This window comes from Watersipora subatra, chromosome 11 (assembly GCF_963576615.1).
Source record: "Watersipora subatra chromosome 11, tzWatSuba1.1, whole genome shotgun sequence".
Taxonomy (NCBI): Eukaryota; Metazoa; Bryozoa; class Gymnolaemata; order Cheilostomatida; family Watersiporidae; genus Watersipora; species Watersipora subatra.
In genome coordinates, this window is record NC_088718.1 from 25448531 (window position 1) to 25475882 (window position 27352).

Consider the following 27352-nt stretch of genomic DNA (forward strand, 5'->3'; position numbering starts at 1 on the left):
GTAGAGGACATTGCTGGACATTGAAATAGAGACTGTGTAGAGCGCGACTCTTTTCTCAGACAGCCAATAGAGTGACTTAGAGTAACAAATACTGGTTCAGTTCAGCCTTCACCTTCCAACTGTGACAGCCAAGCTAATATATCATCACAAGTTTAATATCTGGTGATATTTGCAAACTCTGGCCAATTATTAAGCCAACAAGAAAATGTAACCCATTTGCTAGTAAAACATATCTAATATACTGAAGTACAAGTTTATTGTAAGTTTTAAGCCGTTTAATTTTTTAAACCAACAGCAGTTTAGAGAGACAACCAATAAGTAAACAATCTTTTGTCTAGTGAAAAAGAGAGGGATTCCTGATTGGTTCTTGAACGTTTGGAGAAAGTCACCAACTAGCCCACGACAGAGTTGCTATTGCAAAGTCTGGCCCGCGATGCACAGCAGTTGGTGGTTATAGTTGGGTGGTTGCAGGAAACGAGGTTTTGACTCAGCCATGCATAGCAGCTTAGTCCAGCCAGTGTTATACTCTTGTCAGCGCAACCAGCTACATGTAGAAGGTACAGTCATAGTCATGGAGAGCAGAAAACAGATACAACATGATACATGTACAGTCAAACTTGATGCGAATGCTTTTATGAGAATGGGGGACGACTCCCAAAATTAAGAACAGCTTTTTAAGTACTTATATAGAGAATGAACACAAATGTATTATGTTAAATGTAAAAAACTAAACCGTATGAAAAAAAACTAAACAAATAAAATAATAATCAATGAATATTATTTTTGTCGTAAGTTATCACCTTGTTAAGGACGGATAAATTGAGGTTTAGCCTAGGTGATTCACTAAAAGGTTGGGGCATAAGAAGAGATTTAGTGAAAGAGATATAGAGCCAGACTATCTCAAAATATGTAAAATTGAAATTAACTTGGTTTATCTACATTTTGTTATTTTTATTACGTTTATTTTCAAAACCTCTCCCCTTTCCATTTGTTTCATTCTTTACTTTCTTCACGCTCTCGCCTGCTTCTTCACCAGAACTAGCAGACAATGTTAAATAGTTATATATACAGCGTATCTGAACGTATTTGCTCAAGTTTTCTAAAAATTATTGTTTTGTTTCATTTCTAATAGCATTGACTTTTCCTTTTTTTAATATTATTCAAGTCGTATAAAATTAAACTATGTGAAGAATAATTGTATGTATTGTATGTATTGTATGTCGGTACATAGGCCTACGTGTATGTACCGACATACAAAACTAGAGATTTTAAGAAACTCGTAATATATATGCTCGAAATTGCTTTAGAGAGTAAATAGATGTTCAGTCGGGTTGTATATTAAACAATGAAGACTCGTATATCTCGACCGATTAAACACAGTATGCGGTACCTGGGACTGATGGTTGACTAGAAGTGCAAAGTCTAGCCCTAGAGGCACAGCAGTTGGTTGTTATAGTCGGGTGGTCGCAGGCTCCCAGATTCTGGCTCAACCAGGCATAGCAGCTTAGCCCGGCAAGGGTTATACTCTTGTCAGCGCAGCTTCCTGCCAAAATTGTTGACACCGTTGATTCTGTCATAGTTTTATACAACTGTATTTACCCTTACCATATTTATATTTACCGTATTTGCACTTACCATACTTGTACTTACAGTACACATACCTACAGTACCTATATCTACAGTACTTACACTTATATTGCATACATCTACTGTAACAGATCAATACTAGAATATGTGATGGGCCATAGGACTGAAACATCCAATGAGTATTTATTTCATCCTAAAGCACACAAACCAAATGTTTTGCGTAATTAATGACTACCACATGGTAACGGATCAATCACGCCAATTTTTAAAAGGTTTTATCAGAAAGTATAGATATTTTTCTATCAGTTGAGATATACCTGTTGTTTGAGGTGATGTGACTGTCAGGACGTTTCAAGATTAAAATCGGCAAAACTCGATCGCAAGAGGCTCAGAAGAAAACGACTTCTCCAAAAATGATGTCAATAGTCACACTTCCTGTTTGTCTATATCGTTACGACATTGACTATTGCGTTCAAGTTGCAGTACTATACGTCTCTATATTTCCTTTAGTATTTGCTCCTGATTTTTGGAATAAAACTTCAAATATAGCCTCAGATACATTGCTATGGACATTTCGAACTAAACGATTTAAAGATTAGTCGGTTAGAACTTTTTCCATAGCTTTCCTCTAAATGATGTGTAAGCACATGAGTATATTTTTTACATATAAACAATATGCACTATTGGTGACATCATGTTTGGGAAAGTAAGGCCATGTTCTTTCTTCTGAGCATTTTAACTGCGGTCGAGTCATCTCGATTTTAATCTTGAAACATCCTAGTAGCCAGATTACCTAAACAACAAGCCGATCTCAAACGATAGGAAAATATCTACATATCTTTCTGATAAAACCTTTTAGAATTTGGCGTGAGCAATCCTTTAAATGCCAAAGTCGTTTTATTATCTGGACTGAAGCACCCAATGTCAACTTTAGGTCATAACTAACGCGTCTGATGACTGTCATACAATCCTGACCTATAATTAAAACTAGGCCTAATATATGGTACGTGAAGTGTCATAACATCTAAACACTCTCTCACAAAATGACTTGAACTTTGATGAGAACGTGATTTAGACTAGTTTATAATTGGTCATACTGTCACTCTTTCTCTAACCAATGAATTTGTTTACTAGGACATAATTAAATATTCGGTAAAACCTAATATTAAATATTAAGCGGAAACTACATTATGGCACTGTCAAGTTTTGGCAGTGCCATAATTTAGAGTTTCCACCAGGTGGTTTATTGTATGAATATATTGACAGATGTAAGGTAAGGTGACTGCTTAGCTCGGCTGCTTAATCGTACTGATGAGTCATAAAAATAACGCCTGGACTACCCATAGCATTGCTAAAAGGTCACTTCTACTAAAGGCTGGTTCACATGATATCGCCGTATTTCGGCGTCGATGCCACAATACTACGGCGATCGTTGATAATAACCATGTTTACACTATCACAAACCGATCCGCGTTTGCATCAGGAAATACTCTGTGACATTTAACCTTTTAAATTTTTTGCGAAGAAACCTCTTTGTTTTTGCAGGCGGGAATCAAAGACTAGTCTGGCAGCAACTATCATAAACAATTATGAATAGATCACGCTATCCACGACCTTGAAATACCATCGCTGAAATGGCTCACATTTGAAAGGCGGTCGTCGATGCTCGGCAAAGCATCGGAAAAGTTTGACAGCTGCAAACTTTCTCGACAGTTCCAGGATGCTTAGTCGATGACATCAATTCACGGTTCACATAATCGACGACCACCGCCGAAATGACAACGCCGAGATACGGCGATATAGTGCGAACAAGCCTTTAAAGCACATACCTATAATGAGGCACATACTACAGACAGGGCACATATTACAGACAGGGCACATATTACAGGCAGGGCACATATTACAGACAGGGCACATATTACAGACAGGGCAAATATTACAGACAGGGCACATATAACAGACAGGGCACATATAACAGACAGGGCACATATAACAGACAGGGCACATATTACAGACAGGGCACATATTACAGGCAGGGCACATATTACAGACAGGGCACATATTACAGACAGGGCACATATTACAGACAGGGCACATATTACAGACAGGGCACATATTACAGACAGGGCACATATTACAGGCAGGGCACATATTACAGACAGGGCACATATTACAGACAGGGCACATATAACAGACAGGGCACATATAACAGACAGGGCACATATAACAGACAGGGCACATATAACAGACAGGGCACATATAACAGACAGGGCACATATTACAGACAGGGCACATATAACAGACAGGGCACATATTACAGACAGGGCACATATAACAGACAGGGCACATATTACAGACAGGGCACATATTACAGGCAGGGCACATATTACAGACAGGGCACATATTACAGACAGTGCACATACAAATTGTCATAATTTTAGAACTAAATGGTCGATGAACAATATTTTGATATCAAACCAATCAGCCTAAGATTTTACATCAGCCGATGTCATAAACATGTCACAAATATGCTGCAGAATGTGCTGCAGAATGTGCTGCAGAATGAGCTGCAGAATGTGCTGAAGAATGTGCTGCAGAATGTGCTCATACACCTTTTCAGCCATTCTCGCTGCAACCGTGAGAGTTGGACAAGAAGGAATTGATATTATTCTAGCTTACAGCATTATTATTACTGCTAAAAATAAAATAATCACTTCCGGTAATACTATTGCTCAATAAAATCACTCCAAGTCCTCGATCTACAATTAGTGAAACAATTCTGTGTGACTCAATTGACTCCGAGTGAACAACTCAAGTGACTGCAATTCTGACACAATTGGTCATTGCCAAGAAAAAATCGCGATAAAAAAATTTTTTGCAGACCGAAACTCAGGATGGGTTGTAAGCATATTTTCTATTGGCTTCTATTTGTTTCCTTACTTAAGTACAGAAATGATAGGCTAATTAACTACTCGCTAATCAGAAATGGTTTGTACAAAGCCTACTAAAGCCAGACTACACGGCTTTTCGCTATCCGCAAACGCTGCAAAAAGTCGTACAACGAGTTCATGGTAGCAAAAGAGTTAAAAAGGTAAAGATTATCTACCTGCTACTCACCCTAAGAGTACGATAGTCACTGATGATGTAAACTAGTTGAGACTACGCATGGCTCTACCTGCTACTCACCCTAAGAGTACGCTAGTCACTGATGATGTGAACTAGTTGAGACTACGCATGGCTCTACCTGCTACTCACCCTAAGAGTACGCTAGTCACTGATGATGTAAACTAGTTGAGACTACGCATGGCTCTACCTGCTACTCAACCTAAGAGTACGCTAGTCACTGATGATGTAAACTAGTTGAGACTACGCATGGCTCTACCTGCTACTCACCCTAAGAGTACGCTAGTCACTGATGATGTAAACTAGTTGAGACTACGCATGGCTCTACCTGCTACTCAACCTAAGAGTACGATAGTCACTGATGATGTAAACTAGTTGAGACTACGCATGGCTCTACCTGCTACTCAACCTAAGAGTACGATAGTCACTGATGATGTAAACTAGTTGAGACTACGCATCGCTCTACCTGCTACTCAACCTAAGAGTACGATAGTCACTGATGATGTAAACTAGTTGAGACTACACGGCTCTACCTGCTACTCAACCTAAGAGTACGATAGTCACTGATGATGTAAACTAGTTGAGACTACGCATGGCTCTACCTGCTACTCAACCTAAGAGTACGATAGTCACTGATGATGTAAACTAGTTGAGACTACGCATGGTACACGTCCTTGTAGTTACCGGTATTTCCAGTTTGTCCTGTGTTTGTATTACCAGTATTTGTAGTACCCGTGTTTGACCGACTTTGACATCTTCCTTGATAGCAGATCTGTTGTAGAAACATATTGAACTATTATACTGAGTGTATCTATGGAAGTGGGGATAACATAGTCATAGTAAAGTACACGTAGTATAACATACATGTAAGTAGTATATGACATAGTAATTAGTCAGTCAACATAGGAAGTTAGAATTTACTACCTCCATAACTAGGAGAACTTCAGCCATATGAGGAAGTTGTTCAAATTTTAACCATTTTTATTTTGGAACATGTTGTTTAAAAAAACTTTTTAAGCTATATGTGAACTAGTCCTCCAAAACTTTTTTAAAAATAAATTATACCTGTAGAATATAGGATAATTATTTAATATAGAATATAAACATAGATGTGGAGTTTCTCAAACTGAAGGCAACCCTTGAGTATAGAGACTATTAATAGGAATGAGCATATTACTGACACTTTGAAGCCTAGTCTTGTATGTAAAAAAACTAAATAATTTTATTGTAAAGCTCTTGTTGCTGAGAAGAAGCTTTTTAGCTTTCTAGCTTTGTCTATTTCCAAGCATTGATCACCAAGAACCTCAATTAGTATGCCATTAGAAACTATTGTCTTGTTAGCAGCCATTTTTTATTTCTCAATCGGTTAGAAGCGTCTTCAGTAATTTGATGATATTTCACGAACTAATCGTCTAATCTTGAAAGTATGGAATTATACTGAAAACGTATTCATTACAAAAAGACCAAATTTAATGTAATAACACATAAACCAGAAGTACGGATAAACAAAGTGAAACTATGTAGCCGAGTTTATTTGGGCATAGGATCAGATGGGAACACAATTTTCCAAATTATTTCGGGCTTCAAAGTGTTAATAAAAAATATTAATTATCAAATCATTAAAAAACAATAAAAATAAAATTATTAAACAGGTTTTAATCAGCCTGGAAAATAAAGAAGCCTTTTAGAGTCTTTAACATCATACCTTTAACATCATACCTTTAACATCATACCTTTAACATCATACCTTTAACATCTTACCTTTAACATCATACCTTTAACATCATACCTTTAACATCATACCTTTAACATCATACCTTTAACATCATACCTTTAACATCATACCTTTAACATCATACCTTTAACATCATACCTTTAACATCTTACCTTTAACATCATACCTTTAACATCATACCTTTAACATCATACCTTTAACATCATACCTTTAACATCATACCTTTAACATCATACCTTTAACATCATACCTTTAACATCATACCTTTAACATCATAACTTTAACATCATACCTTTAACATCATACCTTTAACATCATACCTTTAACATCATACCCTTAACATCATACCTTTAACATCATACCTTTAACATCATACCTTTAACATCATACCTTTAACATCATACCTTTAACATCATACCCTTAACATCATACCTTTAACATCATACCTTTAACATCTTACCTTTAACATCATACCTTTAACATCATACCTTTAACATCATACCTTTAACATCATACCTTTAACATCATACCTTTAACATCTTACCTTTAACATCATACCTTTAACATCATACCTTTAACATCTTACCTTTAACATCATACCTTTAACATCATACCTTTAACATCATACATTTAACATCATACCTTTAACATCATACCTTTAACATCATACCTTTAACATCATACCTTTAACATCATACCTTTAACATCATACCTTTAACATCATACCTTTAACATCATACCTTTAACATCATACCTTTAACATCATACCTTTAACATCATACCTTTAACATCATACCTTTAACATCATACCCTTAACATCATACCTTTAACATCATACCCTTAACATCATACCTTTAACATCATACCCTTAACATCATACCTTTAACATCATACCTTTAACATCATACCTTTAACATCATACCTTTAACATCATACCTTTAACATCATACCTTTAACATCATACCTTTAACATCATACCTTTAACATCATACCTTTAACATCATACCCTTAACATCATACCTTTAACATCATACCCTTAACATCATACCTTTAACATCATACCCTTAACATCATACCTTTAACATCATACCCTTAACATCATACCTTTAACATCATACCTTTAACATCATACCTTTAACATCATACCTTTAACATCATACCTTTAACATCATACCTTTAACATCATACCTTTAACATCATACCTTTAACATCATACCTTTAACATCTTACCTTTAACATCATACCTTTAACATCTTACCTTTAACATCATACCTTTAACATCATACCTTTAACATCATACCTTTAACATCATACCTTTAACATCATACCTTTAACATCATACCTTTAACATCATACCTTTAACATCATACCTTTAACATCATACACTTCAGGCGGTGGTGAAAGGCATACAGATAAGACTCTTAAATAGGCAGTCGTATTTATCTTCACACAAAGACAAGATTAAATAATAATCATTCTCATTTTCCTCACCTCACCACTTGGACCACATGTTGTACCAGGCACAGCACCATATCCGTACTGACACGCTCTCTTGGCGTTATCGTAGCACATGAGTTTGTAGCACATCTCATCATTGTGAGTACCTGCAAGAGTTGACACTCTCTTGTAACAAAATTTAGTGACACTTGCTTGACACTCTGGATATGTAGGAAAGTGCTTTTATCAGAGAAAGTGATATATCGTCTAATAATCAAACATCGACTGGTGTTTTTAACACTATTCGATGCTAGTACCCTGGCAGTCCGGTACGCTGCAAAGTACTGTCAGGTGGGTCAATAAAGCACAGAGAATAAATATGTGCACAATAACTTGAGCAACGTTGAAAGTGGATGCGTGGCGCAGATGGTGCGCCTCATGCAGCAAAGCTGAATGATGCGAGCTTGAGTCTCATGCGATGGGCTTTATTTCTAACTACCAATTACTGTCTTTGAACAGAAGGCCACGGTTCTTATTATAGTAATGAATTATACACATCTAAAAGTACCATAACTGTTTGGTCTACAAATATGTAAACATAGGCGTGCTCTTTCATTACAACACCAGTACGCAGTCAGTTCCGTGGGCTGTGAGAGATCGTCGTATGCAGTATCTATGTGTATGATAATTTTTCAATTTGCCAAGGTGGTCGAGTGACGCAGTTGGTATCCCGGCTGGCTGCATAATGGAACATTTGAGTTTGCCTGCCGTGCGAGGCAATCTTTACTCCTAATGCTCTCAGCATAGCAACGGAAGGGCACGACTCTCATTGTAAAAAAGATTAGATAACTTTGTCAATCCAATAACTATTAGAATCTTGGTTCAAACAAACATTGAGCATACATTTGACACATTACTACATAACGGGTTGTTTCCACTTTTTAATGGTTAATAACATAAAATGATCAGGTACTCCTTGATTAAGCGTTTCATAAACAGTAAAGCTAAGACAGATGAGAAAATAATAAACCTCTTCTACAGGCCTATCTTAGCTCAATAAACATGAAGATTCCAGCGCATAATTGCAGAGTAGCCAGAAATCAAATAATTAGTAAACAAAAATTTCAAATGATGCATTAGAAGAATATTGCATCAACATTCAAAGCTTCAGATAGTTCAAGACATTTTATAACTCAACCAAAATGAAACTACTCTGTCAGCCAATCATGCTATTAAAAGCTAGGCTGTTAGCCAATCGTGCTGTGGTAATAGCTTGCGGCAGCCAATAAGCTTATACAAAAAAACAACAAAGAAAGAAGAGAAAGAGCGTGTGTTGTCAACAAACTGGCACTCTGGCAGAAGGATGGAAATACAGCTGAAGGTCCGTGTCTTATCTGACATTGTCTGTTCACATCATAAATAGACAATGTGTTGGGGTCAATTGGGTAAGGATTGGAAGCAGGAGGTGTCCTCACACAGTTCGATCTTCCACTGTACCTATAACACACAAGTGTACACAACACACAAGGTACACAGCGCACGAGTGTACAAAACACACAAGTGTACACAACACACAAGTGTACACATCGCACAAGTGTACACAACACACAAGTGTACACAACATACAAGTGTACACAACACACAAGTGTACACAACACACAAGTGCACACATCGCACAAGTGTACACAAGTGCACACATCGCACAAGTGTACACAACGCACAAGTGTACACAACGCACAAGTGTACACAACACACAAGTGCACGCAACACACAAGGTACACAGCTGACAAGTGTACACAACACACAAGTGCACGCAACACACAAGGTACACAGCTGACAAGTGTACACAACACACAAGTGCACACACCGCACAAGTGTACATAATGCATAAGTGTACACAACACACAAAGTGTACACAAGTGTACAATGCCTGATGTAATTAATAGCATTAGAGCAGTATTTGTATCAAAGAACCAACATGGTAGTCAACTACTTTAAGTTCCAGCAAATAAGTCAAAAACTTGACACCAATTTTCTAGTTTAAAACTTCATCTTCGACTTATACGGCAGTGACGCTCTTATACGGCAGTGACGCTCTTATACGGCAGTGACGCTCTTATACGGCAGTGACGCTCTTATACGGCAGTGACGCTCTTATACGGCAGTGACGCTCTTATACGGCAGTGACGCTCTTATACGGCAGTGACGCTCTTATACGGCAGTGACGCTCTTATACGGCAGTGTCGCTCTTATACGGCAGTGACGCTCTTATACGGCAGTGACGCTCTTATACGGCAGTGATGCTCTTATACGGCAGTGACGCTCTTATACGGCAGTGATGCTCTTATACGGCAGTGACTCTCTTATACGGCAGTGACGCTCTTATACGGCAGTGACGCTCTTATACGGCAGTGACGCTCTTATACGGCAGTGACGCTCTTATACGGCAGTGACTCTCTTATACGGCAGTGACGCTCTTATACGGCAGTGACGCTCTTATACGGCAGTGACGCTCTTATACGGCAGTGATGCTCTTATACGGCAGTGACTCTCTTATACGGCAGTGACGCTCTTATACGGCAGTGACTCTCTTATACGGCAGTGATGCTCTTATACGGCAGTGACGCTCTTATACGGCAGTGATGCTCTTATACGGCAGTGACGCTCTTATACGGCAGTGACGCTCTTATACGGCAGTGACGCTCTTATACGGCAGTGACTCTCTTATACGGCAGTGACGCTCTTATACGGCAGTGACTCTCTTATACGGCAGTGATGCTCTTATACGGCAGTGACTCTCTTATACGGCAGTGACTCTCTTATACGGCAGTGACTCTCTTATACGGCAGTGACGCTCTTATACGGCAGTGACGCTCTTATACGGCAGTGACTCTCTTATACGGCAGTGATGCTCTTATACGGCAGTGACGCTCTTATACGGCAGTGACGCTCTTATACGGCAGTGACTCTCTTATACGGCAGTGACTCTCTTATACGGCAGTGACGCTCTTATACGGCAGTGACTCTCTTATACGGCAGTGACTCTCTTATACGGCAGTGACGCTCTTATACGGCAGTGACGCTCTTATACGGCAGTGACGCTCTTATACGGCAGTGACGCTCTTATACGGCAGTGACGCTCTTATACGGCAGTGACGCTCTTATACGGCAGTGACGCTCTTATACGGCAGTGACGCTCTTATACGGCAGTGACTCTCTTATACGGCAGTGACGCTCTTATACGGCAGTGACGCTCTTATACGGCAGTGACGCTCTTATACGGCAGTGACGCTCTTATACGGCAGTGACGCTCTTATACGGCAGTGACGCTCTTATACGGCAGTGACTCTCTTATACGGCAGTGACGCTCTTATACGGCAGTGACGCTCTTATACGGCAGTGACTCTCTTATACGGCAGTGACGCTCTTATACGGCAGTGACGCTCTTATACGGCAGTGATGCTCTTATACGGCAGTGACGCTCTTATACGGCAGTGACGCTCTTATACGGCAGTGACGCTCTTATACGGCAGTGACTCTCTTATACGGCAGTGACGCTCTTATACGGCAGTGACGCTCTTATACGGCAGTGACTCTCTTATACGGCAGTGACTCTCTTATACGGCAGTGACTCTCTTATACGGCAGTGACGCTCTTATACGGCAGTGACGCTCTTATACGGCAGTGACGCTCTTATACGGCAGTGACGCTCTTATACGGCAGTGACGCTCTTATACGGCAGTGACTCTCTTATACGGCAGTGATGCTCTTATACGGCAGTGACGCTCTTATACGGCAGTGATGCTCTTATACGGCAGTGACGCTCTTATACGGCAGTGACGCTCTTATACGGCAGTGATGCTCTTATACGGCAGTGACGCTCTTATACGGCAGTGACGCTCTTATACGGCAGTGACGCTCTTATACGGCAGTGACGCTCTTATACGGCAGTGACGCTCTTATACGGCAGTGACGCTCTTATACGGCAGTGACGCTCTTATACGGCAGTGACGCTCTTATACGGCAGTGACGCTCTTATACGGCAGTGACTCTCTTATACGGCAGTGACGCTCTTATACGGCAGTGACGCTCTTATACGGCAGTGATGCTCTTATACGGCAGTGACGCTCTTATACGGCAGTGACGCTCTTATACGGCAGTGACGCTCTTATACGGCAGTGACTCTCTTATACGGCAGTGACGCTCTTATACGGCAGTGACGCTCTTATACGGCAGTGACGCTCTTATACGGCAGTGACGCTCTTATACGGCAGTGATGCTCTTATACGGCAGTGACGCTCTTATACGGCAGTGACGCTCTTATACGGCAGTGACGCTCTTATACGGCAGTGACGCTCTTATACGGCAGTGACGCTCTTATACGGCAGTGACGCTCTTATACGGCAGTGACGCTCTTATACGGCAGTGACGCTCTTATACGGCAGTGACGCTCTTATACGGCAGTGACTCTCTTATACGGCAGTGACGCTCTTATACGGCAGTGACTCTCTTATACGGCAGTGACGCTCTTATACGGCAGTGACGCTCTTATACGGCAGTGATGCTCTTATACGGCAGTGACTCTCTTATACGGCAGTGACGCTCTTATACGGCAGTGACTCTCTTATACGGCAGTGACGCTCTTATACGGCAGTGACGCTCTTATACGGCAGTGACGCTCTTATACGGCAGTGATGCTCTTATACGGCAGTGACGCTCTTATACGGCAGTGACGCTCTTATACGGCAGTGATGCTCTTATACGGCAGTGATGCTCTTATACGGCAGTGACTCTCTTATACGGCAGTGACGCTCTTATACGGCAGTGACGCTCTTATACGGCAGTGATGCTCTTATACGGCAGTGACGCTCTTATACGGCAGTGACGCTCTTATACGGCAGTGATGCTCTTATACGGCAGTGATGCTCTTATACGGCAGTGACTCTCTTATACGGCAGTGACGCTCTTATACGGCAGTGACGCTCTTATACGGCAGTGATGCTCTTATACGGCAGTGACTCTCTTATACGGCAGTGACGCTCTTATACGGCAGTGACTCTCTTATACGGCAGTGACGCTCTTATACGGCAGTGACGCTCTTATACGGCAGTGACTCTCTTATACGGCAGTGACTCTCTTATACGGCAGTGACGCTCTTATACGGCAGTGACGCTCTTATACGGCAGTGACGCTCTTATACGGCAGTGACGCTCTTATACGGCAGTGACGCTCTTATACGGCAGTGACGCTCTTATACGGCAGTGACGCTCTTATACGGCAGTGATGCTCTTATACGGCAGTGATGCTCTTATACGGCAGTGATGCTCTTATACGGCAGTGATGCTCTTATACGGCAGTGATGCTCTTATACGGCAGTGATGCTCTTATACGGCAGTGACGCTCTTATACGGCAGTGACGCTCTTATACGGCAGTGATGCTCTTATACGGCAGTGATGCTCTTATACGGCAGTGATGCTCTTATACGGCAGTGATGCTCTTATACGGCAGTGACTCTCTTATACGGCAGTGACGCTCTTATACGGCAGTGACGCTCTTATACGGCAGTGACGCTCTTATACGGCAGTGATGCTCTTATACGGCAGTGACTCTCTTATACGGCAGTGACGCTCTTATACGGCAGTGACGCTCTTATACGGCAGTGACGCTCTTATACGGCAGTGACGCTCTTATACGGCAGTGACGCTCTTATACGGCAGTGACGCTCTTATACGGCAGTGACGCTCTTATACGGCAGTGACGCTCTTATACGGCAGTGACGCGCTTATACGGCAGTGACGCTCTTATACGGCAGTGACACTCTTATACGGCAGTGACGCTCTTATACGGCAGTGACGCTCTTATACGGCAGTGATGCTCTTATACGGCAGTGACTCTCTTATACGGCAGTGACGCTCTTATACGGCAGTGACGCTCTTATACGGCAGTGACGCTCTTATACGGCAGTGACGCTCTTATACGGCAGTGACGCTCTTATACGGCAGTGATGCTCTTATACGGCAGTGATGCTCTTATACGGCAGTGATGCTCTTATACGGCAGTGATGCTCTTATACGGCAGTGACTCTCTTATACGGCAGTGACGCTCTTATACGGCAGTGACGCTCTTATACGGCAGTGATGCTCTTATACGGCAGTGATGCTCTTATACGGCAGTGACTCTCTTATACGGCAGTGACGCTCTTATACGGCAGTGACGCTCTTATACGGCAGTGACGCTCTTATACGGCAGTGACGCTCTTATACGGCAGTGACGCTCTTATACGGCAGTGACGCTCTTATACGGCAGTGACGCTCTTATACGGCAGTGACGCTCTTATACGGCAGTGACGCTCTTATACGGCTGTGACGCTCTTATACGGCAGTGACGCTCTTATACGGCAGTGACGCTCTTATACGGCAGTGACGCTCTTATACGGCAGTGACGCTCTTATACGGCAGTGACTCTCTTATACGGCAGTGATGCTCTTATACGGCAGTGACGCTCTTATACGGCAGTGACTCTCTTATATGACAGTGACGCTCTTATACGGCAGTGACGCTCTTATACGGCAGTGATGCTCTTATACGGCAGTGACGCTCTTATACGGCAGTGACGCGCTTATACGGCAGTGACGCTCTTATACGGCAGTGACGCTCTTATATGGCAGTGACGCTCTTATACGGCAGTGACGCTCTTATACGGCAGTGACGCTCTTATACGGCAGTGACGCGCTTATACGGCAGTGACGCTCTTATACGGCAGTGACGCTCTTATACGGCAGTGACGCTCTTATACGGCAGTGACTCTCTTATACGGCAGTGACGCTCTTATACGGCAGTGACGCTCTTATACGGCAGTGACGCTCTTATACGGCAGTGACGCTCTTATACGGCAGTGACGCTCTTATACGGCAGTGACGCTCTTATACGGCAGTGACGCTCTTATACGGCAGTGACGCGCTTATACGGCAGTGACGCTCTTATACGGCAGTGACGCTCTTATACGGCAGTGACGCTCTTATACGGCAGTGACGCTCTTATACGGCAGTGATGCTCTTCAGGACACAAATTTTAGTAAATTCAGATTCGAGAAACCATTGCAAGTCAAAATTATATGATATGACATGTAGGGATTTACTTATAAAATAGTGAAATACAAATAATTCTACTCGACATGAGATGGATAAATCACAAAGTTATATTTTTAACCATTCAATTTGTCCTAGCAAGGATCCTATTCTGGAATAATGTTTCTTTTTTGAATTTAATGCTTCGTTCGTAGTATCAGTTAAATGTGATATGAATGTGTCCCACGCTAACAACAATTTGTGTTTAAGCATAGTGCCTGGCCAATGAGCTCACACTTCCTTAATCTATTTAGACATCCATCCTTGTCCTTATACACGGATCACAATTTCAGGCTGAAATCTGTCTTTCAGCATTGCTTTTTTTTTAAATATTGTCATAGATGACAGTTTCATTTCATTGACATTGCGCACCAATACGGCATTGAATTGTTGTTCTTTGTGCCCAACGGTCTTCACCAGAACAGTTACTGTCTGCTCTCCTTTTTTGCTAGTTTAAGTATTGCAGACAACATAAAAAACCATTTGTTTTGCTCTTTGCTTCGTATTTTTGCTGATGGTGCAGTTGATTATTAAATGCCATTTCCTTAGCTACACCCCACCCGCCTCTAATGCCGACTTAAATATTCCGATCAAACGATTTAAGCCAGAAAAGGTGGTCGACCTATACAACAGTTACATGTCAAAATCAGGATTTATAAACCAAACTTATAGACCTCAGCTTATATGCCACTCCAACTTGGCCAGAATATACAAGACTTCGTTCCTGAATGTCATAAAGAAGTTTTGGAGTTTTCAACTCATTTTGTAGCCATAAACAGTCTCTACACACAAAACGTATCTTTCAGAGTTATGAATAGGTGGTGATGTTGATGATATATCTTCATAGACACATAAAGTACATGTATATTAATCTGATTATTGGACATGGAAAAATGTTACATAAATGTAACATAAGGATAGCAATAATAATAATAATTATAATAATAACAATAATAATAGTAATAATAATTATTATTATAATAATATTAATAGCAATAATAAGAACAATAATAATAATAGGTATGAACATGTACTTACTGCACCCAGTATTGCAACTGACTGATGGAACACGATGACCACTGAGTCTGAGCTTTCACATATGTTGGTAGTCCCATTATGTTGTGGTTGTTCCAGCTGCAGGACTGCGCTGACGGGGCATTGGCATCATAGGTAGGCTTAGAACCGTCGTGAGACATGCCCATCCTATGAATATAAATACTCATCACCTGTTCATGTGCCATTTTAGCTTTGGATTCACCTAAGTACACTGTTTGGGTGTCAATATCTCACTGGATTGCAAATCCACTTTACAAGGCTTGACAGCTGAAATGCGAGCATGAGACTCCATAAGCTATCAAAAAGTCATGACAAACATTACAAACCATAATAAGCTATTTTGTAACATGCTGAACAGCCTTTTTGTAAGTTAAATATGATTGCATATAAACTGGGTGTTAAGGGTGACGCCTCACTGTAGTTACTGTTTAGGTTAACGTCTCTGTGTAGGTCTATGTTCAGAACAAGACGCTAAAGGACCACGGCATATAAAGTGGTAGCCACATATATCACCGGAAGTGTGCTAATCACACATTCAGCGATATAGTGTGCATCCCCAAGGATGTGTGTTAATCACACATTACCTCGGGAGATGTCTATGATAACAATGTTCCCACAATCACAAACACATCTGCATTTTTATCATTGAACTGCCACCGACATGGCATTCTCATATACAATACAGTCGCAGAAACGATGTGATACTAGTTCCGCAGCAACTGCCATAAAAAAAGCTATAGATCAAGCAATTCGCAATATTCCATTACCATTTCCGAATTGGCACACATTGCACAGATGTCCTGGATGCTTGGTGAAATATCGGAAAGTTTGACAGCTGCAATAAATGGCTTTAAACTTCCACAATTGAATTTTGCCAGGGAAAGCAGTTTCAAGTTGGTTGCACAATTGATTATAAACAAACAGTAGGAGAGGAAGTAGCCAAAATTATGGTAATTTCCTGAGCTTCCTTTGAACCTATGCTGCCTCTCATTGGTTGTCTCATTTGAGATATGCCCTCTTTGAGAGCTTTGGTTCATTTGCCTTTTGGTTACCTTTAAATCATCACTAATAGCGGCGAAAACTCAAACTTGACTCAAACTCAAAAAATGTTCTGTCCTGATACGGTATTAAGAAATATACCTTAATACGGGAAGGTTTAGTCTATCATACACATAGCTATACAGTCATACCTCGTCATACGAGCTTACTGCCTTGCGGGACTGTGCTCGTATGTCAATTCTCTCATATCTCAAATCAATTTTTCCTATATAAAATAACTGAATATAAATTAATCTGTTCCTACCCACTGAAAAAACCAATTGAAAGCACGATATTACAATGAATAAATGTGTTTTTAAATATTCTCATTTACCGCCTATGCTCACGAAAAAACAAATGCATATCTAGTGGTTATGATCTGCAATAAAATGTAACATTATTATGTACAGTATTGTATGAAGTTCTTATTTTCGACAGACGGGAGCAGCTAACGGCTGTGTGAGAGAGACTTGCCGGCAACACATTTGGTATGCTACACTTTGAGGACTCTGCGCAAAGACATAAACTCCATCTTAAAATTAAATAAACTTTAAAATAAGTTTTAAACCTACACTAAACCTAATTCTAATTTTGACTTCATATTTATTTTTTATTATCTTCTTCCAGTTTGGCTCTTTTTGCCTCGCTTTCACTTTGTCTTTTAGCCAGCCTTTTTAAAACTTTTTCAAACTGATCCGACAAAATCAAGTGATACATGTAAACAGCCTTTTGCTTGTATACTCTTGTATGCTCGCATCTCGAATTTGTCTCGTATCTCATGGTAAAGTTTGCCCAAAATGTTCCTGGGATTCAAATTTCTTGTATGTTGGGACACTTGTAAGTTGGGACACTTATATGTTGGTACACTTGTATGTTGGTACAGTTGTATGTTGATACACTTGTATGTTGGTACACTTGTATGTTGGGACACTTGTATGTTGGGACACTTATATGTTGGTACACTTGTATGTTCGGACACTTGTATGTTGGGACACTTGTAAGTTGGGACACTTATATGTTGGTACACTTGTATGTTGGTACAGTTGTATGTTGGTACACTTGTATGTTGGTACACTTGTATGTTGGGACACTTGTATGTTGGGACACTTGTATGTTGGGACACTTATATGTTGGTACACTTGTATGTTGGGACACTTATATGTTGGTATACTTGTATGTTGGGACAGTTGTATGTTGGGACACTTGTATGTTGGTACACTTGTATGTTGGGACACTTGTATGTTGGGACACTTATATGTTGGTACACTTGTATGTTGGGACACTTATATGTTGAGGTATGACTGAACTCTTAGTTCTTTAGTAACCAACAAAGGGAGTCTGAGTGCCTGCTTTTGAACTAACTAGCATAATTTGACATGCAAATGACCTTGACGCATATTATGGTCGATTTGACTTGTATAACGAGCAGCTATAAGGCAGGCTTGTTATTGACATATGACTTGTAAAGCTAACTTACATATGACCTATCTCATGACAGGCAGCAAATAGTCCGGAATAAGCATAGTCATCTTTTGAGATGGCGACTCTGTAAGTAATACCAGGAAATGGGTTACCGTAATCAGCACAGGCAGCACTCTCTACCGTCAGCCCTCCAATATCTACATAAAAATATGAAAAACACAGAATATGTTAATCCTTTGCGGTTAATACTGTCTAAGATCAGGAGATATTTACAAAATTAGACTTGAAAGTGTTACAACAGATGATAGACTGGTCCTAGATGTAGAGCCCTTTGAGCTTGCGGTAATATAAAGAGGAAATGATATTTTCTTGTACTATGATCCTTGTTTTGCATCCTTGCTAAAGCCAAACATTATAATTAAACTTTCTATGAGAAAATCAGAGACAAATTATTTGTTTCATCTCATACACGCTAGTTAGTCGAGCAACATGAAGGGATTGAAGCATGAAACTAGTTATATTGGCTATATTATCTTATAGCTGGACTCTTGCCAACTAGAACTGAGAAGTGGTAGAAATACCTTCCTGTTTAAGGCTGTTAGCCGTTAGTTGTTCAGTTGTTAGTTGTGAGTGCACTATATGAGCAAGTCTCAAAGATTCAGTAGGATGTCTGCTTAGCTTTCTGCAAGCAGTCTGAGTCCAGTGGCAAAGTAACCTCAACGACTGGAGACATGCCCAGTTGTAGAAAGTAACTTAAAGTTGGATGTCATTCCTGTCACCACGGGTGACCTTTTTAGGGAATTCAACCCTAACCTGTTGTTTGCAGATCAGGGGTTCTATACCACAAAACTACGGCTGCTCTCAGAGCATACGATTAGAAACAAACAGATTAAAACTAAGCAATTGCTTGTGAAAAGTTGGAAAACCATGCATTTACTTGTTTTTGCAAAAAAGATTAACGATTGTTTGTACTGGATAAAGTGATAGACACCCAAGTGTTCACAAAAAGTAATAACCTTTGACCCACCCTGGCAAAGCTGCTTCGAGGTACCATGAGGAGCAGTACACATGTTCTTTGTTCTGCAAAAAGAAAGGTCAAACATGTAGTTAAGGATAGTCGCTTGTGGCTTACTAGAAAGCAGCTAGTTTTTAAATCACCACCTTTACTGATCTCGATCCAATGTATCAGTAATATGAACTCAAATTCCTGCTAATTACTCTGAACTGTATTCCTAAGTGTTTAATTATTGCTGTATCAAAACTTAGTGACACCTATAGTACAGATAACTAACTGATTGTGCAGGCAAGTGCTTTAAACAGATAATCCAGAAAAGCCATCTAATAATCAGCAACTCAACGATCTCTAACTCAAAAATCTATTTGAATTTATTAAGAATCTTTTTCCATGTATTTCGAAGTGTGACTGTTATCAGGTCAACAGGGATATGGGCACTTCTACTAGATTATTAGATCAATAAGTGATCAAATAATTATTACCATATTGATTCAGAAAAATGTCTAGACAAATTTAACGCACTGTGGTATAATACCACATAACGAGTTGTCTCCTCTGATTTATGACAAAAAATATAAGAGAAAATGATTCCAAATATAACTTTCCATGCACAGTCATGTACAGTTGTTTGTATAGTGAAACTTTGACTGAGATCGCCTCTACATACAGATTTTTTGACATACATTTGAATAGAATTTGGTAGAATTTGAATAGATATTTGTTTTGACAAGTATGTAACATCTTCATGTGTATATCCTCAAGATATTAAATATATAAATATATGTACATGTAGGAGAGAGATCAAATTAAAAAATCAAATCAACAATTTACAATTAAATAGAGTAAATAAAATATAAATTAAGTAAAAATCAAACTAAAGAAGATAAAAATTAAATAAATCAAGTAGATTTAAACTACAAATATGGTTTAAATTATAATAATTATTTAATTAGGTCAGAATAAGTGACATATACTCCTCGAACTTACTCTACTACTAACTAAACCTTCACCATACTGAAGCTACGCTTCCAGTCATGTGTCTTTCAGGTTATGTAATAATTAAAAACTGTTATACATTTTAATTTCATTAATCTATTTTTAAAATACATTTGAGAGTTTGGCGTAAAGCTTTTACCTACAGGGTTTGTTTGTGTGCTTATAGATAAGTGCTTCAAGTATTTATCTTTGTTTTCTAGATTTGAACTAAATGCAGTGATTCTTATAAAAACATTTGCTCCAACATATGATGGCTTTGACTTATAAAGTAACGAGGCAGATTAACTTTTTATGTCGAGATGTGACTGCAATGATTTTATCGAATTTTTTCAGCCATTTTAATAATGATAGCTCTATAAAAAAAACTTAAAAATGAATTTGTGATAGAATTGAAATAATCAAATAAAGATTTATTACTTGAAGCTTCTGATTAATAATAATAATCAACAGCTGCTGTCTGCCGATAAACAGCATTAAACACAACAGAATTATTTCTATACTGTGAAACTGAGCATTGCATACGTTGCAGGATAACTATCAGCAAATCTGTCACACCGTGAGCACACAACTCCCAAATTGCAATGAAGTACTCACCCAGTCATTATATAAACCCCAGCAGCATTGCCAAGCGTGTATCTTTGTTGGTATGCCCAGGAGTTAAACTCCTTGAGTACATCACCAGCAATAAGACCTCCAGAGTAGTGCCTGTGCTTTTCTATGAGTACAGCGGCAGCTTGAGACTGGACATAGAAAAGAAGAGCATAACCCCCACTAAATTTACAGGTTTGTACAATTTCAATGTTCAAGTTTGTGTTTTTCCATGATAAATAAAAAAACGTTTTAGCAGGTTAAAATAAAATTCAAAAATTTTATAAATTTCTCTGCAAGTCAATAAAAGACAACAGAAGTACATAATAGCATTCCCTGCTCATCTATAAGACATGTATGGGTGGATAACTATAGACCTCATTGAAACTATGGAGTGTATAAAACTCTTAGATACAACGAAATAAATCTAAATAAAATTGAGTAGGGAAAATGCAACTCACTGAGTAACCATGGCAACAACAAACAATATTACCAAGGCAAAAACAAACACTGTTACAGCATACCTTGTAGATATTTATAGCCTGAAGACTGATCTGAACTTTGGGCTGGCTGATGAGAGCGTAGAAGGAATTTACACTTGCAAAAAATGTTTTAAGGTAAGCGACAACAGTAGATACATCTGATCCCATCAAGGTGTAGTAGTCATAATTTACCTGCATAACACAGATTATAACTATCAAGGTGTAGTAATCATAGTTTACCTACGTAACAGAGAATATACCTATCAAATGAGTTTTTCATTTCTGAATACCTTCTACGAGTATATTCAATAAATTTTCTCATAGAAACTCAAATCCTATGGCAAGCTAAGTTTGCATTGAAAAGGAATCAGTTTAATTCGAATGTGATGACTGAGCAATTTCAAACCACTTAAAGTATCAACTTTCAAACAGTTCATGAAGGAGACAGTGCATAAAAGCACATACACCTGCTTATTCTCTTAACATTGTATTTAGAGGTGTATATATAGTATATATCTGGTACACCTGCTTATTGTCTTACCACTGTACATAGAGGCGTATATATATCTGGTACACTTGCTTATTCTCTTACCACTGTACTTAGAGGCGTATATATATCTGGTACACCTGCTTATTCTCTTACCACTGTACATAGAGGCGTATATATATCTGGTACACTTGCTTATTCTCTTACCACTGTACTTAGAGGCGTATATATATCTGGTACACCTGCTTATTCTCTTACGACTGTACATAGAGGCGTATATATATCTGGTACACTTGCTTATTATCTTACCGCTGTACTTAGAGGCGTATATATATCTGATACACTTGCTTATTCTCTTACCGCTGTACATAGAAGCGTATATATATCTGGTACACTTGCTTATTGTCTTACCACTGTACATAGAGGCGTATATATATCTGGTACACTTGCTTATTCTCTTACCGCTGTACTTAGAGGCGTATATATATCTGGTACATTTGCTTATTCTCTTACCACTGTACTTAGAGGCGTATATATATCTGGTACACCTGCTTATTCTCTTACCACTGTACATAGAGGCGTATATATATATATGGTACACCTGCTTGTTTTCTCACCGCTGTACTTAGAGTCATAGATATAGTTGGTACACCTACTCTTGTCACAATACATATAGGCATGCATATTCGATACTTCACACTACCTATGCTATTACCACAATATATATAGGCATACATATTCGATACTCCACACTACCTATGTTATTACCACAAAATATAGAGGCACGCATATCGATACTTCACACTACCTATGCTCTTACCACAATATATAGAGGCACACATATCGATACTTCACACTACCTATGCTATTACCACAATATATATAGGCATACATATTCGATACTCCACACTACCTATGGTATTACCACAAAATATGGAGGCACGCATATCGATACTTCACACCACCTATGCTCTTACCACAATATATATAGGCACACATATCGATACTTCACACTACCTATGATATTACCACAATACATATAGGCATGCATATCGATACTGCACACCACTTATGATATTACCACAATATATAGGCACACATATCGATACTCCACACTACCTATGCTATTACCACAATATATATAGGCACACATATCGATACTTCACACTACCTATGATATTACCACAATACATATAGGCATGCATATCGATACTGCACACTACCTATGCTATTACCACAATATATATGGGCACGCATATCGATACTCCACACTACCTATGCTATCACCACAATATATATAGGCACACATATCGATACTTCACACTACCTATGATATTACCACAATACATATAGGCATGCATATCGATGCTGCACACTATCTATGCTATTACCACAATATATAGAGGCACACATATCGATACTCCACACTACCTATGCTATTACCACAATATATATAGGCACACATATCGATACTTCACACTACCTATGATATTACCACAATACATATAGGCATGCATATCGATACTGCACACTACCTATGCTATTACCACAATATATATGGGCACACATATCGATACTCCATACTACCTATGCTATTACCACAATATACATAGGCACACATATCGATACTCCACACTACCTATATTATTACCACAATATATACAGTAGAGGCACGCATATCGATACTTCACACTACCTATGCTATTACCACAATAAATAGAGGCACGCATATTGATACTTCACACTACCTATGCTATTACCACAATACATATAGGCATGCATATCGATACTCCACACCACCTATACTCTTACCACAATACATATAGACTCGCATATCGATACTTCACACTGCCTATGCTCTTACCACAATATATAGAGGCAGATATATCTGGGAGACTTGCTGTCTTTTTTCAGCTTTCATAGCTTCCATAGCCTCAGGCACCAGGTCCACTAAAACAGAGTGCAAAGAACATCGTGCTCAACAGAAGATACCAATACACATACATATGTATCAATACACATAAATATGTAGTTGTACACATCAATATGTATCTATACACATCTATATGTAGCAATAAACACTCATATGTATCAATACACATCCACATGTAGCAGTACACATCAAAATGTATTATACACGAGTACATGCTGGCATGTATAATTATATATATCAGTACTTGTCATTGTGTATTACTCTATGATGCTGCAATATTCCTCGTGAATCCATTCTTGAATCATATACACTGGCAAATGACATTGACCAGGTTTATTTATTGAAAAGAGCAACAAATTGTCTAAATTCTCAATCACACAGTTCGGCACTTATTTTGGTTAAACAAAAGCTCCTTTGTAATACAGCAGTGCAACAATCTACCATAGACATCATAATACAGTAATACAACAGTCTACCATAGACATCAATCATAATACAACAATGCAACACTCTACCATAGACATCATAATACAGCAGTGCAACACTCTACCATAGACATCATAATACAGCAGTGCAACACTCTACCATAGACATCATAATACAGCAGTGCAACACTCTACCATAGACACCATAATACAACAGTGCAACACTACCATAGACATCATAATACAACAGTGCAACACTCTACCATAGACATCATAATACAGCAGCGCAACATTCTACCATAGACATCGTAATACAGCAGTGCAACACTCTATCATAGACATCGTAATACAGCAGTGCAACACTCTATCATAGAAATCATAATACAGTAGTGCAACAGGCTACCATAGACATCATAATACAACAGTGCAACACTCTACCATAGACATCATAATACAGCAGTGCAACATTCTACCATAGACATCGTAATACAGCAGTGCAACACTCTATCATAGACATCGTAATACAGCAGTGCAACACTCTATCATAGAAATCATAATACAGTAGTGCAACAGTCTACCATAGACATCATAATACAACAGTGCAACACTCTACCATAGACATCATAATACAGCAGTGCAACATTCTACCATAGACATCGTAATACAGCAGTGCAACACTCTACTATAGACATCATAATACAGCAGTGCAACACTCTACCATAGACATCATAATACAGCAGTGCAACACTCTAACATAGACACCATAATACAACAGTGCAACACTACCATAGACATCATAATACAACAGTGCAACACTCTACCATAGACATCATAATACAGCAGCGCAACATTCTACCATAGACATCGTAATACAGCAGTGCAACACTCTATCATAGACATCGTAATACAGCAGTGCAACACTCTATCATAGAAATCATAATACAGTAGTGCAACAGTCTACCATAGACATCATAATACAACAGTGCAACACTCTACCATAGACATCATAATACAGCAGTGCAACATTCTACCATAGACATCGTAATACAGCAGTGCAACACTCTATCATAGACATCGTAATACAGCAGTGCAACACTCTATCATAGAAATCGTAATACAGTAGTGCAACAGTCTACCATAGACATCATAATACAACAGTGCAACGCTCTACCATAGACATCATAATACAACAGTGCAACACTCTATCATAGACATCATAATACAGCAGTGCAACAATCTACCATAGACATCATAATACAGTAATACAACAGTCTACCATAGACATCAATCATAATACAACAATGCAACACTCTACCATAGACATCATAATACAGCAGTGCAACACTCTACCATAGACATCATAACACAGTAGTGCAACACTCTACCATAGACATCATAATACAGCAGTGCAACACTCTACTATAGTATCATAATACAGTAGTGCAACACTCTACTATAGACATCATAACACAGTAGTGCAACAGTATACCATAGACATCATAATACAGCAGTACAACACTCTACGATAGACACCATAATACAACAATGCAACACTCTACCATAGATATCTTAATAAGGTTATAAGGTTATATATGAGGCTTCTTTACATCAAATGGCAGCATGACACAATGCTACGCGCTTACGAGCTTCTATGCTGCCTCCTGGTGGAAAGGTTTGTGGTTGCACCTGATAAACAACATGAGTGCCAGTCTCAGTATTGTTATTAGACGCTGCGGGCTCTATGACCAGCTCCCTGCCAACTCTGCCTCTCTAAAAGCCAAAGCAACTCAATCAGGAATCGTCCTCTGACATTATCTTGCAAGCAGAACAATGTTAGTGATGACTATAATAAACTATAAAAGTTGCCTTGTGGGTTCTTGGAGGGTGTGAGAAAAGCAACTCAATCAGGAGTCATCCTCTCAGGAACCTTTTAGTTTTCTTGCAAAGGGAAAAACTAAAAATGCTATGTTAGAAACTGCATTGTTAGTCATGAATCACACAACTTATTATTCATTTAAACCTACAATATTTGTAGATTTCTATTGAAGTATTCTAAAATGAGTTTTGCAAGTATTTTGATTTCCTGTCGTAGGTGATCAGCAGTCATGTGTAATTAATTAAAAGGCCTGTCGATAATGATACTTCACGCTTTACACCAATACACATCAATACTTATCAATACAGATCAAGTACAATAAGTATCAATACCACATAACGCATTGTCTCCTCTGACTCACGGCAAAAAATATAAGAGAAGATAATTTCAAATATAAATTTCCATGTTCATTCATGTACAGTTGTTTGTATAGTGAAGCTTCGACTGTCATCGCCTCTACATAAAGTTACTCTACGCGTGTAACAAATTATTATTTACTAGCTAGTGACGTAGATCACAGCAATCATTGGCTCATAATAGTAGCCTATTTTCTATAATTTTGTAAAATTGTGGTTAAAATGTGTGAAGGCGTAGATGCTAGATTTTATGATGGTATACATAAAAATTTAATTATAAATGAAATTTAAAAAATAAAAATTTTACATACCTACATACAAATACATCTTAAAATTGGCCATAAATAGAGTCTAACTCATGCTGAAACCACAAAATTGATCTCTGACTACTAACCATCCGAGGTGGTCCATTCATATCATCTATGAGTACTGAGACATCATTGTGTACATCTACAAATACTTCTTCTCCTCTGCTAGTCTGCAAATCAATCGATGCTTAGTTTGTTGTCACGAGAATAAAACTACTAAAGCTGAAGTATAACAGGGATCAGTATGAAAAATTGTCTTCTCTCATTTACTCATCTTGGGAAAACAGTGCAGTCTATATGAAACAGCTATCAAGCAACCAAGCTCTCAAAATATTTGTAAATACACGTTTGCAGACCAATA

The 27352-nt window shown here is 38.9% G+C and overlaps 2 protein-coding genes across 2 annotated transcripts; both read right to left on the minus strand.

Annotated features, from left to right (window-relative positions):
* Window positions 1-392: 392 nt before the first annotated feature.
* Window positions 393-16205, minus strand: LOC137407904 (A disintegrin and metalloproteinase with thrombospondin motifs 4-like). Its single transcript, XM_068094287.1, has 6 exons — window positions 16048-16205; window positions 9228-9379; window positions 7937-8049; window positions 5395-5482; window positions 1391-1543; window positions 393-544 (listed from the first exon to the last, which is right to left on the minus strand). Exons 1-6 carry the CDS (start codon window positions 16203-16205, stop codon window positions 393-395), a joined length of 816 nt encoding a protein of 271 aa, XP_067950388.1.
* A 2371-nt stretch (window positions 16206-18576) lies between these two features.
* LOC137407905 (A disintegrin and metalloproteinase with thrombospondin motifs like) lies at window positions 18577-24277 on the minus strand. Its single transcript, XM_068094289.1, has 6 exons — window positions 24271-24277; window positions 23958-24043; window positions 21649-21798; window positions 21131-21276; window positions 19553-19605; window positions 18577-18722 (listed from the first exon to the last, which is right to left on the minus strand). The coding sequence occupies exons 1-6, from the start codon at window positions 24275-24277 to the stop codon at window positions 18577-18579; spliced, it is 588 nt and encodes a 195-aa protein (XP_067950390.1).
* Between the last annotated feature and the right edge of the window lie 3075 nt (window positions 24278-27352).